The sequence below is a fragment of the Terrapene carolina genome, unplaced genomic scaffold (assembly GCF_002925995.2).
Source record: "Terrapene carolina triunguis isolate 2854851 unplaced genomic scaffold, T_m_triunguis-2.0 Scaffold58, whole genome shotgun sequence".
Lineage (NCBI taxonomy): Eukaryota > Metazoa > Chordata > Testudines > Emydidae > Terrapene > Terrapene triunguis.
The window spans coordinates 12,762,460-12,783,396 of record NW_020664409.1 but is presented as its reverse complement, the minus strand read 5'-3'; the positions used below and the strand labels follow the sequence as shown (position 1 = coordinate 12,783,396).

The 20,937-nt window shown below is 45.2% G+C and overlaps 2 protein-coding genes across 3 annotated transcripts in view; one reads left to right on the top strand and one right to left on the bottom strand.

The window, feature by feature from the left end:
• KCNG2 (potassium voltage-gated channel modifier subfamily G member 2) overlaps positions 1-9,885 on the top strand; it is a 71,154-nt gene extending 61,269 nt beyond the window's left edge. Inside the window, exon 3 of the mRNA XM_024209540.3 lies at positions 7,292-9,885. Within this exon, the coding sequence (XP_024065308.1) occupies positions 7,292-8,107 (816 nt within the window). The 3' untranslated portion in view covers positions 8,108-9,885. The remainder of the gene's footprint in view (positions 1-7,291) is intronic.
• An 8,248-nt stretch (positions 9,886-18,133) lies between these two features.
• SLC66A2 (solute carrier family 66 member 2) overlaps positions 18,134-20,937 on the bottom strand; it is an 88,244-nt gene continuing 85,440 nt past the window's right edge. For both annotated transcript variants that reach the window (XM_024209538.3, XM_024209539.3), the window contains one exon: positions 18,134-20,737. In XM_024209538.3, coding sequence (XP_024065306.1) covers positions 20,530-20,737 — 208 coding nt within the window. In that variant the 3' untranslated portion in view covers positions 18,134-20,529. The remainder of the gene's footprint in view (positions 20,738-20,937) is intronic.

Genomic DNA, 20,937 nt, shown 5'->3' with positions numbered 1-20,937 from the left:
TGCTGTGTAATAATCATCCATCATATACCTCTACTCCGATATAACGCGACCTGATATAACACGAATTCGGATATAACACGATAAAGCAGTGCTCCAGGGGGGGGGGGCTTATTCTCATTGGGGAGATGGGAAACTGAAGCACAAAGGCAGGTGACTTACCCAAGGTCCCACAAGGAGTCTTTGAAGAAATCCAATGCCAATGTCTCCTTCGTCTGCATCCACAGTTTAAAAAATACAAAAGACCAATTTGCAATATCCTTATTCAACCTGAGTAGGATCCATACTCGGGGGTGAAAGTAAGTTAAAGGACTTACCAGTACGCTGGAGTCCTGGGCAGGGGCGGGGCCTCAACCGGAAGAGGTGGGGCCTCAACCAGAAGAGGCAGGGCCTTTAAATCAAAATTTAAAGCCCCGGGGCTCCAGCTGTGGCCTTTAAATTACCCCCGGAGCTACCAGCTACAGAGGTGGCTGGGAGCCCCGGGACTCAGGGGATATTTAAAGGGCCCGGGGCTCTAGCCGCCGCTACCGCAGCGTAGCTCCGGGCCCTTTAAATCTCTGACGGAGCCCTACTGCTGCTACCCCGGGGCTCGGGCAGCGGGGATCGGGAGGTGATTTAAAGGGCCCTGGGCTCCAGCCGCTGCAGGGAGCCCCGGGCCCTTTAAATCGGCAGCCTGGGGAAGCCGGTTGGGTCCGGCACGGCGTACCAGCTCTTGCCGGTACGCCATACTGGCCCGTACCGGCTTACTTTCACCTCTGTCCATACTCCACAAATGTTTGCATTGCCTTCAGTGGGACTGCTAGTGCTGTCAGGTGCTATTCAGTGGTAGTAAGGGTATCATAATCTATCTATCCCTAGGTGCCATTATTTAGGTCACAGGAAATATTAGGCATTTTCGCACTCAGACCTTGGCTTGCTTTGAAGGGTAAAGTCTGTCCTTTACTTGAAGAAGAAATAAAAAACACATGGGCATGTTCATCTCAGAGCTGCAGGAGATGTTACTATCTGAAAATGTGAGGACTGGACTGGAATAGAGAAGCTGATTGTGTTTGGCCAGTCCCTATGTAACTGGACTTCAGTAATGAAGTGATTAATACCTATGCAGCACTTAAACAAATTACATCAGATCACTTAACGTTACAAATACTTATATTTCAACTGCTCTAGATGCTATAAGTGGGGTCAAGGAAATGGAATTGTGTGAAATTGAAGACTTTTGGAACTGCCCTGGAAACCTTTAAATTCAAGACAGAGGGAATGGCATAATATAAAAATGAATACATATATTTTAAAAAAACATCTAAAGGAAAAGCTTAGCCATTGCCATTATTATTTATCGAAGGCCTAACAACAGAACCGAGAACTGGAAGCAAGCTAATGAGCCATTATTTTAAAATGGCACATTAGATGATCTAGGTAATTATAAGCTAGTTAGCTTGATACTGATCCCAGGCAACAATCATGAAAAAGCTGATGCACGATACAGTCAGTAAAGTATGACAGAATAATTAGTGCCAGACAACATGGTTTTATGGAAAAGAGATGTTGTCAAACAAAGTTGATACTGCTTTTTGATGAGATACAAAGTTAACTGTGATGAAATAATGGTTTTGGTGTATGTCTACAGTGAAGCTGGAGGTATAAGTTCCAGCTGAACCAAACATACCCACGCTAGCTCTGATTGAGCTAGTGTGCTAAAAATGGAACCATAGCCCAAGCAGTGCGAGCAGCAGGACAGGCTGGCCTCCCTGAGTCCAGTCCCATCTGGGACTCTATGTATGTACTCAATATGTATGTCTCCTTGAGCTAGAATTTATACCTTTCAGCTCACGTGTAATACCCATACCCTGTGATTTGTGTAAGGTATTTGACTTAGTATCATGTGACACTCTGATTAAAAATAAATGCGGCTCATATTCAATTAGTTTAAAAGCTAGCTGATTGATAGGTCTCAAAAAGTAATTGTAAAGGAGGAATTATGATCCAGCAGGGGCATTTGTAGTGGGGTCTTTTAGAGATCAGTTCTTGGCTCAGTGCTATTCAATATCTTTATCAATGATCTGGAATAAAGTGTAAACTCATTGCTGGTAAAGTTTGCAGATGGCACAAAAACTGACAAAGTAGTAAATGAGGGGGACAGGTCATTTCTAAAGAATGATCTGGTAATGAGGGCACCTGGACCATAGCCCCAACCCCTCTCAGCCTCCTCCCCTGAGGCCTCGCCCACACTCCACCCCTGCTCCGCCCCAGACCCCGCTCACACTAGGCCCCCCCCGCCTGCCGAGTCCCTCTTCTCCTCCACCCCCTCCCCGAAAGCCCCCCACCTGCTGCTCACCAAGTCCTTCCTCTCCTCCTCCCCCATGACTCCCCCCACCCACCGCTCGCTGAGTCCCTCTGCCCCCTCCCCTGAGGCCCGACTGCCTGCTGCTCCCTGAGTCCCTCCACCCCCTCCCCTGAGACCTCCACCACTCACTTAGTTCCTCCACCCCCTCCCCCATGACCCTCACTGAGTCCCTCCATCCCCCCCTCCCCTGAGCAGTGTGGGGGTCATGAGAGAGGGGGCGTGGAGGAAGTCAGCAAGCAGTGGGCAGTGGGGACCTCAGGGGAGGTGGAGGAGAGGAGGTAGTCAAGACTCAGCGAGCAGTGAGTGAGGGGCCACAGGGGAAGTGGAGACAGGGAGGGACTCAGCAAGGAGCAGCAGGGGCCTTGGCAGAGGGGCGGAGCAGGGGAGGGAAGAGATGGAGCATGGATGGGACTACGGGGGGAAAGCGGGAAGGGACCTCGGGGACGGACCACAGGTGAGGCCACCACAGTCCAAGTGTTCGTGCTCTCAAAGGTGGCAGGTCGGTGGCTGCAGGGGAGGCTTAGCCTATTATACCCGCTGCCTATGAATGTTAGCAAGTTGGAAAGAGGTCAGAAAAGAGCTACAAGAATGATTCAAGGACGGTTTGAAAACCTGCCTTACAGTGAGAGACGGAAGGACTCTTTAGTCTAGCAGACAAAAGGATATAACTGCAGACAGTGGAGATCCAGTGACTGGAAGCTGAATCTAGATAAATTCAGCCTAGAAATAAAGCGCCGATTTTTTTACAATTTATCACTGGAACAATTTACCTAAGGAGATAGTGGATTCTTTATTTCTTGGGGTCTTCAAATTGAGACTGGCTGTCTTTCTAACAGAGATGTTTTAGCTCAGCCAGAAGTTATGAGTTTGATGCAGGACTCACTTGGTGAAATTCTCTGGCTTGTGTTTTGCAGGACCTCAAACTGATGACCATATGGGTCCCTTAAAATCTGTGAATCTATGTATGATCTAATCCCAAAAGATGCTATGCTCTCACCTTGCACTGGAGTTTCCAGTAGGAGTTGAGTGCACTCAGCATCTTTTGGGAGGTGCTCAGCATCTTTCAGGCCCAGGCCCAGGCCCAGTGTTATCAACAATATGAAAGGAGCAGTGACAAGTTATTGTGATAAAGAAAAGGGATAGCCATAAAAATGCAGAACGTGAATGTTTCCTGCATTGGCTGAGGGAACCTTTGTGAGTTTGACCCCTTTTAATGCAGTTCTCTGACTGAAGAATCTTTGTCAATACTGGCTATATTTTTTGGCATAAAAAAGCAAATCTAGGCCAATATCTAGCTCTAATTTAATATTTTCAATCAAAATGTTTGGTTGCTGTTCAGACTCAGCCTGTAGGTAATTTGTGAGCAGGATGACTCCACTGAAACAGACTACAATAAATGTCAAACTTCTAATTCACTGGCAGTAACCACTGCTCGCTCTCGCTCACTCTCCAGCACTTTGCTCCTGGATGCAAATGGAAAATAAAGATACCAATATGAAGGCGGGGGACTTCCCAGTACTTTTGATCCCCCTGAGATTTATTTGAAACTTAGCTGGTGGTGCTCTGAATAGACACTACAGGGGGCAAATTTTGTCATGCTAGTGAAAGGTCCATTCATTCTGGTGAACACAACAGCTTCTCCCATTCCGGCACCAGCCTCTGGACACCAACAGAATAGTGTCAGACATCTAAAACTAACCCGTATATGATGACTTTTCATATCCTGTTCTGAATCAGCCAGGAATTCTGCCAGGAGAGGACATGTTATCATTGTCCTTGGGCCTTTGTTTAGTGGGGGAGGGGCACAGAATTGCCAATGCCACCTTGAGATGCTCTCTCTGTGCTGTGCAAAGGCAGAAAGAGACAGCATTTCAGTATTTTGGTGCAGAGGTAGTGGCAGCAGCAGGCAACCAGCAGGATGGCAAATTCAGCCAGAGGCAAGCCAGAAGACCCTTTACACCACATGATAAAGGGGGAAAGAAGGAAAATCAGAAAGACCAGCTTTGAAAAAAAAGTGGGAAGACAGAAACCAGCTTTACCAAAAAAAAAAAAAAAAATAGGGCTGGAGATCATGTCAGGGGAAACCAGCTAAAGAAAAAATATGGGGCACTGAAGGAGAAGCGACAAAAAGTGGAAAGATGGGGGAGAAAACAAAGCTAAAAAGATGGGGAATGGAAGAGATAAAATAGAGGGAGGCGAACAAGCATAAAAATGTTGCAAGGGATCAGATTTTAAAAATGAGGCTAACAAGGTGTTTGAGAGAGTGTTATAATGGCAAGTATTAGAAAAGGGCATTGGGACAAGCTTAAAAAGAAGACAGGAAGGGATAGGTGTGGCAGGAACACATCTTGTCCCAGAGGCTGTAAATCCTGGGTTACAATCCTGCTCCCAGCTGTTAAATTCTTCATGTTTTAATTGTCCACTAGTTCCAGGAGAGGTGTGATTATAGGAGCACAGCCTAAAAGGGGGCCATCTCCCTGAACATTTCAGAATTCCACTGCTTTGTGAGACCACCCTATGGCTCTTGGGCAGCTCCTTTCAAATAAAAGCACAAATTCTGTGTGCTGGCATTCCCCATGGAAGCTGAACAAGCTGTACATAAATGTCTTTGGCGTGGACTCAGTCTCAGCCCCAACTGAGTTCTGTTTTGTTGGTGATTTACATGCTATAGTGCTGCACAGCTGCTACTTATGGGAAACAAGTCCTGTCTGTATTGTCTCAGTCCCTGCCATGTTTATATGAAGCAGGTGTTTGGTAAATTCCAAGAGCTACAGTTAGGTTTTTTTGTGGCAAGACTGCAAAGCAGAATCTGGCTCGTTTCTATAGCATCTGCACTTAGACGTGTGAGGATGACAATTACAAGGGCTATCAATCCTCATACTTCAGGGCGTACTGCAGTGAAACAGAGCTCAGTTCTCTTCACTGCTGCTCAGGACCCAGCATTTACTGAGGCATACAGAAGGATGGATTAAAAAGATTCTTCATTGTTGTTTCCAACCTTTGTGTTACTGGCTCTTGTGCTGCTGCTCAGATGTAGAAAATAAGGTGGCCTAAACTCACTGAACAGGATTAAAGTAGTATTTGGAACTGGAACCCAAATGCAATTGAACTGGACTCTTACTTAAAAAGATGCCTATTCTAACAAATGACAGCCAAATCTTATCAAGTAAGGAGAGTTATGCGTGTACACACACACACACACACACACCCCGACTGATCAGGAACAGACCAATGGAACATTTGTTGCATTGTTTTTAATCTTCGTCAGACTTAATGATATTTGACACATCCATTTGTCATTACTACTTATTTGTATTATGCCAGCAACCTGGTTGTTCTAGATGCTGTACAATGTGCAGTCAGATTGTCAAAAGCGTCGAATACCCAGTGTGCCAAGCTCTTTTGGTCAGTAGTAAGAGCTGGGCCCTGCCACCTCGAATTTACAAACTAAATAGACAAAAGCTGTGAGATATTATTACCTTGATTTTACAGGGGGGGGGGACTTAGGCCCAAATCAAGAGGCGTTAGGTGCCTAAATAGCTGTGAGGATCTAGCTCCAAGTGACTTGCACGTGAACTCTGTGCCAGAGCCAGGCATTGAACTCTCATCTCCTGAATCCACATCCAGTGCCCCCCACAAGACTAGAGAAGCTCTGTCCCCCCCGCCACGGCCCCAGGACCGCAGCGAGGAGTGAAAGCTCCCCCAGCCCTGAGGCCATGCATGGAGCAAGATCTCCTCCAGTCCCGGGGTCACAGCTGGGGTCGGGCGCAGGGGCTTCCCCTGCCCCATCCACCTGGCACTTCTGCTGGGGAGGGGTCAGGGCGCTGGGGCTTGCCCTGCCTGCCCAGCGCTTCTTACGGACCTCTGGGCTTCTGCTACCTGGCAGTGGATTTTTTTCCAGGGTTCCCCAATTGGCTGGGGCCCCTGCGCATGGGCCCCATCAGGCCAGTGGCTAATCTGCCACTACCTGAAATCCTGCTTGCCCAACACACTGCTGCAAGAGTGGGCCCCGGACTAGAAGTGTAAGGGAGAGTGCTCACTTAGGGACAGGGTAGATCTATCTATAAGAGTGTTGGCATGGGCGGTGGGTATAATAGGTCATAGGAGGCTCAGCCTCCCCTGGCACGGCCGCGGCCGCTGGCCCCCTGGTTGCAGGGTTTTGGGGGGAAGTTTTTGATTTATTATGCCCCATGCAGGTTCCAGGGTGGCTGAGGAGGCAGTATGTACTATTCAGCTTCAGCCCCTGGACTCCAGGGAGATTACTGATGAACCCAGGAAGCTGAGTAGCATATACTGCCTCTTCAGCCGCCCCGGGGCCTGCATGGGGCATAGCAAAGCTGCTTCCGGAGGAGCGTCTGAGAGACGCACGCTTTTGTCCGGGTGACCTGGGGTCCGGGGAGGGGAGGCGCGGCGCAGCTGCAGTTGGCCTGGGACTCTGGGCAGGGGGTCTCGGGACTTCGGCTGGCTGGGAGCTCCTCCGGCCACGGGGGGGGGGGGGGAGTAAAGGGGGGGGGGAGCTGAGGCTAGCCTCCTTGAAGGGGGGCTCCACCCGCTGCCCATGAGTGTTAGTTAGGGTTATGTTGCAGCTTGCTATTAAAAGGTGCAGCCATTAGCTTTTCCCTTGCGATGTCTCCCACTGGCTTGGAGTGCCTTCACCAGAAGGGCGACAGCGGTGCACCAATGCAAGTTTCTAATGTAGACCTGCCCTCGGTCTTCATTGGCAGCCTGTCAAGCCATCAGTGTTCTGTCTTGACGTCAGTTATTCTGGTTTTCAATTACCCATTCTAAATGTTTTCTGTGATTTATTTTCTCTTTGTTACCAGTGATTTGGATAAGTTTTAAACTACACTGGAGGGTGTCTTTAAGAAGCACTATTAAACTTTTATTTGTTGGTCCTTTGGCTAAATCCCTTGTCTTTTATTCTTTTCTGTTTTCTCCCCCTCCTGTTAGGGTGAATGTTCTCAGAAGTGCTACGACATCTTTGTGTTGGAGACCGTTTGCGTTGCTTGGTTTTCCTTTGAGTTCCTCCTGCGCTCCATTCAGGCAGAAAGCAAGTGCGCCTTCCTGAAGACCCCCCTCAACATCATCGACATCTTAGCCATCTTGCCTTTCTACATCTCTCTGATAGTGGATATGGTCTCCGCCAAAAACAGCAACAGGAAGCCTGGCAGTGGAGCAGGAAACAAGTACTTGGAGCGAGTGGGCCTAGTTCTACGCTTCTTGCGGGCTCTCCGCATCCTGTATGTCATGAGGCTGGCACGCCATTCACTGGGACTGCAGACACTTGGACTCACTGTGCGCCGCTGCACCAGGGAATTTGGACTCCTCCTCCTCTTCCTTTGTGTTGCCATGGCGCTCTTTTCTCCACTGGTTTTTTTGGCAGAGAGCGAACTGGGAGCCAAGCAAGAATTCACTAGCGTTCCCACCAGCTATTGGTGGGCTGTAATCTCCATGACAACTGTAGGCTATGGAGACATGGTACCTCGGAGCATCCCGGGACAGGTAGTAGCCCTGAGCAGTATCTTGAGTGGTATTTTGCTGATGGCTTTTCCGGTCACTTCTATCTTTCACACTTTTTCCCGCTCCTACACAGAGCTAAAGGAACAGCAGCAGCGAGATGCAAGCAGACAGTTGCACCAGCTAGAGGAAACCACCAGATCCCCAAATGGTGACAGTTCTCAGGGATTGGGTACCTCCTCCCCACTAGACGCAGCAGGTGCGTGGCATCAGCCAGCAGTGACCCAGGAAGACAAGAGGAGGTGTTGACCGCAAACAACTAAAAGACTTAGCCAGCAGCACTGAACTAGCAAATGAGAGAGTTCCAGATCTGAAACAAAACCCTATGGAACGAACATAAATCAGGGTATACAGTGAGATCTGTACAAGAGACTGTCCTTCTTGAGTAACTTTTAGTGTCTCTAAAAACAACGTGGAGTACCATTCTGCTCCCTCTTTTGTAGAAGGCTGCTTTCGTTAAGCAACTGATTTTGGGCAGCCCCCAAGGAGCAGGTGCTTAAGCCAGGTTTCCACTGTGTCCGCTAACAAGAAAAAATAAATTTGGAGAGAGAATTCATCCTAAGGGCCCATTGCTGGGGGAAATAAGGGTGCCATTTACTGTACATAAGCTTCCTGGTGGCCCTACTCTGTGCTGAGAATGTCCCCAAGCCCTTATTCCCTATGCACAATGGATTCAATCTACGTGGCACCCCCATGGGGTGTATATCTTCAAATGTAAAGGGGAAAGTTGAAAGATGGGGGAGAGAGGCCTGCCTGGCCCAGCAGACGGACAAATTTATCCCTATTCCCTGGTCTTTTAATAAATAGCGATTATTTATTTATTTATTAAATTGGGAACCATAATCTGGGCTTCCTGCTGACAGGACTGACTTGTGCTCTTGCTCTTTCTGCATTATTTAGTAAAGATGCATATCTAAAATAGTAGGCTTTGCACTTTAGCCCTGATGACAGAAATATACATGGATAACCTTGTTAATGAAACTGAACATCAACTTGTTTTCCTTTGCTCACATTTGCATATAGCTTAAAAAAAAACCCAAAATGTGTTCTTCTGTTAGCCTCCTCCTTCCTGTGTTTTAAAGACTGTTTAACCTTTAAGCAAAAATTAAAAGCACCTGCCCAGTAGGGGTAGCCTTATGGGTTGGGAATAGTTGCAGAGACTCATGTCTACATAGTTTTCTGCAGTGGTACTTTGAAGACTGCAGCTCTAAACAAAGGGCTTGATCCAAACCCGTTAAGTCAATGGGAGACTTTCCATGGACTTTGGGGATCAAGCCCCAAAGCAGCAGCTGTCCCACATGTTAGGGAATAATCTTGGGAAGAGATGATCTTTTCAGACCCAGGTTACAACTGTCCATCCCTCCCTTCCCCCTAGTTTTCATTCCAAAAGATTACTACATTTAAACAAAAAGTCTGTGCCACAAAAACTCAACCATTTTTTGTTTACTGAATCAAAGTTTTCATATCATGAGCATCTGTGAGCTCTCTGCCTCATGCTGCTCCTCCTTCGCTGTGTACCTGGTTCAGTTCAGCGTGTAGCGTACATCTGGACATATTCCTAATACTGGATATCATTTAAGAAAAACAACATTGATGGCCACCTCATTCTTTACTGATGTAGGAACATTACACTGCCCTTTTCTGTTCCACCCCTGCTGTCAGGAAATGAACAAATACTCTTATATTACAGATGGGGTTTTTTTCCCCAATGGAGACGAGAATAACCCTACACTAGTAGATGACTGTAGTAAGCCATTCCTCAAAGGAATGGACTGAAAGACATAAAAGGTTGTTTTATTTTAATAAAAACTGGAAGTTTTGTTTCTGTATTGTTGCATTGGCTTTTCTTTTCCTTTTGAGGCAGTGCCATGTGCTCCAATGTCCCCACAGCTGACAGTAGCCATTTGCTCTTCCTGGCCCATTTTAAACATTGGCCATTATCAGAACAACGGGTCAAGGAATTTGAAAAACCTGTTTAATTTATGGTTAATTTAAAAAACAAGATGAAAAGCTGAGCTGGCAAACACCAGTGCACCCACTTCCATTCTCAGATAGGTGCCAGCTCTGGGTCTGAGGTTGAGATGGGAGTGGCATCTACCACTCCCATTGACTCCGAGGAGAATTGTGGTCTCTCAGCCCCACCCAGGAATGAGCCCTTTTAAAGGGGCCTTATGGGCATATAGCACAGTAACATCTTATGGGGAGACTTTCCCTTGCCCCTGCTGAACCTCACATCCAAGCTGTGGAAATAACATCCCCTCAGTGTGGGAGTTACAGAAATACCATGCTGGGTTTTTTTTCCTATACGTTTAGCTTCACCGAGATTAGTTCCCATCCCTCCAAACAATTTTGGGGTCCTAGGGAGAGGTGAAGGATAATAATAGATTGAAAGCTATATACTGCCTCTTCCTACAAGAAAAGGAGGAGAAAAAAGATTGACCTGCCCCTCTATGAGCCACTTCCAGGCCTGCCAACTGCTGCCAGCATCTTCACAGCATCGCTCTTTTTGAGTTAAGAAAACTATTGTCCAGTAGTAAAGCAGCCACCGCACAAACCTTATGGTTTCTGCCCAGAGCGCAGGTGTCTGAGTACTGCCTTGCAATGGAGACTTAGAATGAAGCGTCATACTGCTGGAGAATTGCCACATACTGCTACAATTTGATATTTTAAACTGGAGCAGGATTTTCATGTGTTCAGTCTATTAAGGCTCGTCTTCAAGGCCCAGCATACTAGCCTGGTAAATGTAAAATCAAGCTGTACTGTATGGCAATGCAAGCAGTATGGAGGCAAGTGAAGAATGTGTCAAAGTATTCGTGTCCCAAAACTTAAAATTAAAGTAGCTCACAGATTCTCCAGCTGAACTCAATAGACTAAATCATTTCATAGTATTTACTTTATTTCCTGAACACCATATGCTGTTTATACATCTAGTCTAAACACTGGACACAGTGATCACACAAACCTTAAGGGCTAGTTTACAATGGGTTTGTAGATGTCTCTTGAGACGATGAAGGTTATCACTGTGTCTGTTGAAGTCCATGAATCTAGGAGCATTAGATTCTTTCTGAAAAAAAGAGAGCACATCATGTTTTTCCTGACAGAATGAAAATAAACCTTCGCTCTTGGAGGTTTATCAAATAGGCAGTAGTGAACTCCCCTTATGGATCAACAACTTAGAAACCTGTATTAACTAGGATATGGATTTAGCAGTTTCTAATGAATCCATCACCATAGTATCTAGCAGCCGGGTGATAGGTATTTAAGGACACTGTAATGCTAAGATCAACGATAATGTAGAAAAAGAATGACTTTGCATGTCTAGCACCTTTCACCTTAAGGTCATAAAAGTATTATTGTTGAGCTATATTAATTATTGTGTATTGGCTGACCACAGCCAGTATCTTATAGTTTCAAAAGCCATGTAATTAAATTACAGTATGCACACAGTTTTTTGACTAATAAATCAACAACTGCAAAGACATATTACTCCTGTTACATAAAGCTTGGCTTTTAATAAAGGTTCAATTTGCATATTGAGATGACAAACCAGGAAAGTATAAAGCAGGAACCCTTTAAACAAATTATTTTGGAAGCCTTATCAAGTTCTGTTGCACTGAATGTCAGACAGACTACACCCATATGAGAATGATTTTTATTCAGCAATAGGTCTGGTCACTGCTAAGGCTTATTACATTTGATCAAGTGCTTTGGGAGCATTTTCACTCTCAGCCCAGATTCACCAACGGAAAAATCTATCTCCTAACCCCGTCTGCAATTTTTGAGCACCTTGGTAGGCATCCCTATGTTTTTCTTGTGTAATACATGTTTCCGATCCACAATCATAATTAGACAGTCACTTGCTCTTTCCTAAAGACTGCAGATAAGCATTAAGACCTCTTCTACAAAAGGCCAGAGTTGCTAAGCTCTGTGATAGAGGCCATCTTTCCCACTGCCATCTACATGGTGACATTTTGATTTCATGAACACATTAGGAGGTCTCGTACTCCAAGTTAATTGAAGTCCAAACATACTCCTAGAAAAATATTTCAGTGCTGCAAACCCTGGTGCTCTTATTGTGAGTCTTAGGATGTCTGCTCAGGCCCGGTTTGACAAAGCCCTGGCTCGGATGGTTTAGTTGGGGTTGGTCCTGCTTTGAGCAGAGGGTTGGAATAGATGATCTCCTGAGGTCTCTTCCAACCCTAATCGTCTATGATTCTGTGATCCTTAAAGCCTCAGCTTGAGGAGTCTCAGCTTTCATCTCTAAAACAAAAGTAAATCGATATCCCTTATGGCTGCAGAGATAAGGACTTGAAAATGTGAACTCAAAAGGTTCAAAAAGCAAATAAAGCGAACCACACATTTATTAGTTTTACAATTTGTTTTGTTTTTAAGTCAATTGACTGATAATTTGAATGTTTGGGGCTGGCAGCATTGATATTTTCAATGCATAACGCTAAAAGTTTGACAACAAAACCCCCCAAAATTCAGAGAGTTATAGGGACCAGATGGTACAATGCTATAGAAAAACAGGATACACAGACTTTTACTATACCTCTCCACTGCACGTTCAAAGCAGCCCTGGTCAGCAGTGACCAAAAGCTGTTACTGTACGATGAGCAGATGGTCTCTGTTAAAGCTTCTCAGACTGGGACCAAAATCACGAAGTCATCATAACAGGCATAGTGATTGGTAGCCTCAGTGCTGAAACTTTCCTGGCCATGGAGGCCAAACTACCCTTTAGCCCATAAAGGTATTGCCATCATATCAGGGTTGAGGTACAATAAAAAGGGATAGGCCAGGGGAAATCTGCACTGCTGCAGCATCAGCATGACTAAGGGTTAGTCTACACTGGCAACGCTAAAGCGCTGCCGTGGCAGCACTTTAACGTGGCTTGTGTTGTCGCGGCGCACCTCCACAAGGGGTGTAGCTACCAGTGCTGGAGCGTGGCTCTCAGTGCTGCTGCACTGTCTACACTGGTGCTTTACAGCGCTGAAACTTGCTGCGCTCAGGGGGGGTGTTTTTTCACACCCCTGAGCAAGAAATTTGCAGCACTGTAAATAGCCAGTGTAGACAAGCCCTAAGAAGAGCACTTCACTGCTCCAGAGCAAGTAACCCAGTACCTTTCACAAGAACTAAATTCACAAAAATGTAGGGGGCGGGGGAAAGTTGACAGCTGAAATTCACTGCACTATCATCTACTCTGGGCATTTCAGGCTTCTGAAGTCCTTTGCAACTTAGAGAAATCCAATCTGTTTTTCTAGATGCGTATCGTACTTCTTAGACCCACACTGCACATATTTCACACTAATATTTACCCTTACATATACATGAACAATATTTTCACTAGGCCGCTGCTAATAGTCACACTGATACACCTCTACCCTGATATAACGCTCCCCGCTATAACACGAATTCAGATATAACTCAGTAAAGCAGTGCTCTGGGGGGGCGGGGCTGCGCACTCCGGTGGATCAAAGCAAGTTCGATATAACGCGGTTTCACCTATAACGTGGTAAGATTTTTTGGCTCCCGAGGACAGCGTTATATCGAGGTAGAGGTGTACTTTCTTTCCGCTGCAAAGTGTCAACAAAAAAATTAAAACTAAACTCTCACACTATTACTGGCCTTTCTGTAGTCTCTTGGCACAGTTTTAAAATGTGCTGCCCTGATGTAAATCCAGAGTAAAGTGGAGAATTTGAGATCCTGGTTTTTTAGACAGCTACTTCATAATTTAACTTTTTTTAGAGGGGTGTTTTAATTTCCTTTGTTTAAAGAAAGTAAAAATATAAGAATAAGGTTCCTTTCACAGCTTTGCTCTGGATACTGCTATTCTCTTTGTGGTCTCAAGGAGGATGGCCACAACCAGAGGCTTCAACTTCCCTCCCAGAAATGGTCTCCATTGCTCAAGGTTCTCCACCCCACACCACTTTTCCTCAATTAAAGCCACTCACCCCATCAGGGACACCCCTAACCTGAACCCAGCTGTCAGCTGCAAAGCACAAGACAGCTATTTGGAATCACATCTCTAGCTTCCTAGTTAACTCTCTTCTCATGTCATCTCTGGATGTTCTACGGAACCAAGGAGACATTCTAACACCATGGCTGCCAATGTTTATGTCAGAATAATATGTACACTGATTATATATAGCTACAGAGAGATTTTTAATAGATCTGAAGTCATATTAAAAAAAATTATTGGCCTTTACTAATCTGTTAGGATAAGCACAGAGTGCTGCCAAATACATAATGTAAAAAGGCAGACATGCTCAATTGCCATGTATTGGTTTTTCATCTCCACAATTAAAGGTACATGGGTGTCAAAGATTATTATCGGCCCAATTCTGACACTCTTACGCCAAACAGTACCTTACTCTGCAAGGAATCCCACTGATTTCAGCCCTGTAGTAAGCAGGTACGACTTCCATTGACTTCAGTGGGCGCTCCCATTTACTGTCAGGCTGATTTGACCCAACTGGTCATAAGAGTTTCGCTGATTTCAATGGGCCCTGTCACAGAGTAAGAAAAAGATGACTCGTGACTCAGCATGGCAGAAACTGGCCATAGGAGTACATTTTGAGCTATACTGTGCAACTATTACACTGCTGAGCAATAACAGAAGTAATCCCCTTGACTTGAATGGGAATAACATGGGTAAGTGCTTTCCACGGTCCATAAGAGTTGCACAGTCCAGCCCTTCTGTTAGCAAATTGTAACAGGGCAATCAGCTTTTTACTTAATTTCCAGACTGCCTTGTATCCCTGACTTTCCCCCCGCTCTCTCCTTTGTATTGTCTGCCGCCTCCCCTATATTTCCAGTCTCTGAATCTCCCCACAAATCACTCACGCTCTTAATTCCCTACTTCTGCTTTCTACCTAATTTATGCCTCCCCCCACACTCACTCGACGAGAAAGCCCAGTCGAAAAGGGACCCAGGTGGCTCCAGTCAGCACTGCTGACCTAGCTGTTGACAGTCCAGTTGGCGCAGGGCTGGCAGGCTCCCTACCTGGCTCCGCACAGCTCCCAGCAAGGGGGTGAGGGGGGTGACATGTCCCTTGGTTCCTAGATGGAGGGACGGCCACGACCTCAGCGCCAGCTCCGCAGTGCCCATTGGCTGGGAACCACAGCCAATGGGAGCTGCGGGAGCAGTGCTTGTGCGCAGAGTCTCCTGGCCACACCACCGCCTAGGAGCCAAGGGACATGTTGCTGCTTGGGGGGAGCCGCCTGAGGTAAGCATCACCCAGAGCCTGCACCCCCAGCTCGTATGCCAACCCCCTACCCCAGCCTGGAGCCCCCTTCTGCACCCCAAACTCCTTCCTGGATCCCACATCCTGCACCCACTGCCCCAGCCCGGAATCCCCTCCCACACCCACACTCCCACCCAGAGCCCACCCCACCAACCCACTGCTCCAGCTTGGAACCTCCTCCTGCACCCCTGGCCTGGGCCAGAGCCCGCACCCGCACACCAACCTCCTGCCCCAGCACCCATCATTTCTGGCCCCACCCTGGAGTCTGCACCCCTAGCCCAGAGCCCATACCCTCCCACACACACACACCAACCCCCTGCCTTAGACAGGAGCCCCCTCCCACACTCCAAACCCCTCGGCCCCAGCCCAGAGCTCCCCTCCTGCCCCCCAAACCCCTCATCCCCGGCCCCACCCCAACCCCCTGCCCCAGCCTGGTGAGAATGAGTGAAGGAGGGTTGGGAGAGCAAGCAGGGATGGAGAGAGGGGATGGTGGGCAGAGCCTCAGAGAACGGGCAAGGCTTTGGAGAAGGTATGGACAGGGCAAGGGTGTTCGGTTTTGTGCGATTAGAAAGTTGGCAACCCTACCTCCCTATCTCCTCAGTCTCTATTCTGCTCTACAAATAATAGCAGTAGCTCCCCAGTCACTAAAAGCAGAAACAGCAGCTCCCCAGTTCCTTCCTATCTACCACATGCTCCACTAGCAACATGGATGTCAGGGGGAACCAAACTCCACCAGCAAGTCACGTGCTGGTCAAATGCCCCGGTGCCCAATCTAGGCCTGATTGCTTTCATTTTCTAATTAACATGGGAGGATGTAATCACACACACACACACACACACACACACACACACGATTTTATGGTCAAGGAATCCTGAGTAGTTTCAGTTCCCTGACCCCCTTCAAAAAGGCTGGGGAAATGTTTGGATAGTTGGGGAATAATAGAGGGGGGGGATGTTTGACACTTGGTCCTATGGCTGGTCTCTTATTCTTCCCCTAATATGACCTCATGAGAACCCTTGCAAGGTGCAATCACTGAATAATAAACAACACTTCATCCCTGTGAGTGACTATCCCCCATTTTCTACCTGGAAACTGAGGCACACAGAGGTAAGTGATTTATTCAAGGTCACACCAACAGTCCATGAAAGAGCTGGAGACAGAACCCAGCAGGGTGGATTGATTTAAATCACCAAGTGGAAAGCCTCTATTTAAATCATCTGATTTTAATCAACTTTTCCATTTGTACCTCAGTTATTTTCTAAAGAAAGGTGCACTCTCATTCATTGATATAACCATTTACAACTAAATAGAGTCTTTATACTAGTTTTGGTACATCTTTTTGCTACCTCGGAGGACATACTAGACCTATATACATTTATTTAAGCAAATTATATAGCTTGATATTTTCAGATTCTTATTAACTGTACATTTTTAGTATGTTAGAAAATGGTGACTGAATGGGTGAAGTCATGAATATTCATAAGTTGATAACTGAGCCAGGCAGGTAGGGGGAAGCTATAAAACAGGAGTCTGAGACCAGGGAGGTGGGCTCAATGGATGATCCTGATGAGATACATGATGGTGTCTCCCGGAGTCAGAGGCCAGGTCCCAATGCCAGTCTCTTGTACCCAGCAGCACATCTCCTGAGGCCCCCACAATACAGTACATGACCTATTGTTTATACATGACCCATATTTATAAAGCTTGACTTCAACCATTAGATTTTTTCCCTTCTGATTCTTTCTTTATACAGTAAGGCAGCCTTTAATCCAAATTTTTTGATAGAAACTCATGGATTCAGCCCATTTATTTTTTATTTAAGTGTTTTAAGAGATTACACAAGTTTACGCCTTAACATATTTTGTATTAAGTTCAGATTTCATTTTAAAACAGGTTTATTTTTAAAAAGAAAAAAATCATAATTTAAACAAAGTAAGAAAATCTAATTTAAATTTAAAAAATCTGATTTTTTATTCTCCCTCCCCCACCCCCCAAAAAATCATTGATTTTTATCCACCCCCTAGGATCCTATATCGTGAATCCTAGTCCTAGGCTTTCATCATAGGATATTGTATGCTTCATGATTACTTATCTAGCAACCAAAGCCTGCTTGTCCTTTCTAGGGAAAATAGGAGGACAAGGTCCCAGACCAGATGAGCAATACAAGATCTTTAAATAATAAGATTCCTTCCTTACATTTGAAGAAAACATAAAGCAACACTCAATTTATGTATAATTGATTGATTTATTTCATTGTTTTTAGATCACTGCAATTGACAGAGAATGTGAGCTCCATGAAATGTACCATACATTCAACAAATATGTATTGAAAGTAATTGATTTCTTAATTCTCTGAGGTGATCACTGCTACAGATAATTCCTTACATATAAAAAGTTCTGTAACTTTGCTTTTAAAGCATCTTTCAAGATGAAGTTCAAGAGAGTTCCTAGCCAAGTATCCCAGCTTTTCAAATGCTCTAAATAGAAAATGACTTTAGACACTAGTCAACTGGCTTCTCTTCCAGCATTTGCAGCTCTGGTATGAAAGAAACATGTGAATTGAGCGTACTGGTTTTGGTAGTGACGGTAGACTTAAGAATCTGCAGACCAAAGAGTCCCAAAAGAAGAAAGGAAAAACCAGGTTCATTTTATCTTCAGTAATACCTGTTACACAAAGCCAAGAGACCTTAGCAGCCATTTAGCTATTACACCCCTGTTTCATACAATAATAGAAAAAAAGACCATCAGGTACAAAAATCTTAGTACTACAAGTTATTAAAACACCAAACCATTAAAACATGTGAGAAAGTGTTTGCATATGAGTAGAAATACAATCCTCATTGAAGCAGCATACACCAGAGAGGACAGTCGTTAAGTTTTTAATTAAAAAGAGAAAAGCCCAGATGTTCTTTTAACACAACGAGAACATTTGAGAAAGGGAGAGGAATAAAACATTCATAGTCTGCCATGCCACATACATTGTCTTTGTAAGGTCACTTCAGGCATACAAGAGTATGGTGTCAAACAAAAAGCATGGAGTCAAGAGTTTGACCATAGCACTCTATGCCAGGCCCTCAGATTGAACAGCTTTCCTGAGTTTTGGTTTGTGTGTGTAGATTTGCCAGTGGCCCGGGTAGTCCCCTGCAGACACCAAAGACCAGGGCAGGTCCTACCTGTTACTCTGGGATATACCAATCTCCTATGCACCCAATCTCCTCTGCACTGCTCGCCACCCAGCCATCCTGAAGGGGAAACATGATCAGCTCAGAGGCTGCTCCATAAAAAACAGAGGCTTAGGGTGCACAAATGCAATACTGTGCTTGGATCATGCCACACCCATACAGCCAAATCCTGACCCCATTGAAGATAATGAGAATTTTGCCAGTGGGGCAGGATTTGGCTCATAGAAGCACAGGACATCACCTCCAAGAAATGCATGGGGAGTGGTATCCCAGCGGTCAAGCCAGCCAGTTTGGGATTTATTTTAGACAGAGATTAAGAATTCAGAAACAAGGAAAACCAAAGCACAATAGCAAAGGACAACTTGGTGTCAATTATCCTAAAATAAAAACATTCCTGGTAGATTTTACTGCATTGTGACTACATGCTTTTACTCTTCACAAGAATATGACCATCCCCCATTAAAGATGGTCCATACCTAAAGCATAGTAGAGCCAAATATAGCAGGTTAGTGAGAATACCTGATTGAAAACTGAAGATGTGATATCCCAGACTTGTTGCCTTATTTAAGATAGTGTATCTTTTTAGAATGTTCTCAGAAAACAAAATGTCTCACTGGAAATCTAGCACTGTCCTAAACACCAGTATCTGCGGGAAGGCAGCATTTATCTGGCAGGAAAGACTGCCGCCTTCTTTGAGACTCAACACAGACAACTGTTTCTGGGACTCAGTAATCAATCTGTATTCATCTCCTACAGGTCAAACTAGGCTCATTATGGCAACTGGCTGAAGCCAAAGGGCTTGAAAACAGAACATTAAAACTGTATCCACTTAGCATTTCCAGAGAAGTGCCAATTCTCAGAAAGGGCACAATGACTAATGTTGGCAAATATACAATTATATACGACTTAGATTATATATAACATTATATGCCCCTCAGGCCTTCTCACTTTCCTTTCCAGCTACTATCTAGCTTTCTAAAAGTAAACATCCTGGAAGATCTTGAACAGCAGAAAAACAATTATACTTCTCTTCACACCTATTCCTTTGTAGCATTTGCATGTTTGGCTAACACAAGAAATACCCCAGAACACAAACTGGTGTCACTTGGCAGTCAATAATACTAATGTGAATCTCAATATTCAACTAACCACATTTTTAGAAAGCAGACCCGGCTCTCTAGATTACTGCTTTACTTCTCCCACACAAACTGTTCTCCACTCCAAACCTTAGTAACCCACTTTCATTGACATCTTTATTCCTGCTTTTCCCCAATTTCTCAACCACTGCCTAGAAATTTTTCACTAGTACTCCTGACAATGCCCGCCTACTGGCCCCATTCAGCACTGCTGTAGGCATCCCAACAACCCACCCGGAGTCTCTGTCACACACCATCAATGACCCAGTTGTGCACCCCTAATCAGGCAGGGCCCCATTCTGTTCCTGAAAGCAGCTGCTTCAAAGCAAGACTACTTAGTTATGTTAGACTCCCTCTCCCCCTCCCCTTAAATTCTCTCTTCATCCCACCTGGTAACTAGCTATGTCTAGTTTAGATTTGGCCGTAGCTTCAGCCACACCATAACCTCCCTGAAACTATCCCTCACCTTGATCTATTCACTGCCACACTGATCCAGCAGTGTGAGTGTGTGCCCACACAGTACATTTATGTTTTATACTGGCTATTATTGGTTTACTTTAGATTGTTCACCATCCCTTCTCAGTCCCTGTACCCCTGCCCACCTTCCTGATCCACTGCACCCAACCTTTTTGAAACTTTGACAGTGTCTTCATACATCACTGAAATATTTAACTCTGATATTCCAAACTTACTTCCAAAGTACACACTTTATATAAATAGGTAAAAGCTTCAGATAAAATATTCGATCGTCTCTGTGGTTTAACATTTCTTTAAATAGCATTAAAAACACAAACATCCAGCCCTTGCAATTATACGTACAAAACGTACACACACACACACACGTGAATTTATAAGGCTCATAGGTAAGTATGCAAAAAATAAACAGACTATCCATCCCCCACTCCACCCCCAGAAAAACAAATTCTATACAATGAATCTGAAACCAAACAGAAGCAAACCATTAAAAATACCAAACTTCTTATGTTTTCGAGCATTCTTCTCTCTTGATTTCAACTCATCAAAATAGTACAGTATTTACAAGTGGAAGGAAAAGCTGCACAGGCAGACTTCACAACACTGTTGACCTGTAGCCATCTCCACCATGTGCTTCAGAGTGCCTTTGTACTGGCTGGGTGTGCAGTGTGCGATGCTGGCTTTTGAGGGTAGTAGCTGTAGAAGTAAACCTGTAGCAGGATGGCCATGTCCACAAAGACCTGGAGCAGGCCACAAATGGAGAACTGGAAAGGAGCCTGGTTCAGGATAAAGTAAACAGTCTTGAAGGTATCGCCGCTGGTCCACATCAGCACCATCTTGACACTACAAAAAGGGACAAAACAGAAGAATTAAAGAGGGTATGACTTAGGAACCTCTTGGGGCTAACTGGTAGAGGGCAGAGAGAGAGAGAGAGAGAGAGTAAGAGTGAGTGAGTGAGTGAGTGAGTGAGTGAGTGAGTGAGTGTGTGTGTGTGTGTGTGTGTGTGTGTGTACAGTTTTCCCAGGATCCCCTGGGCCAGATGT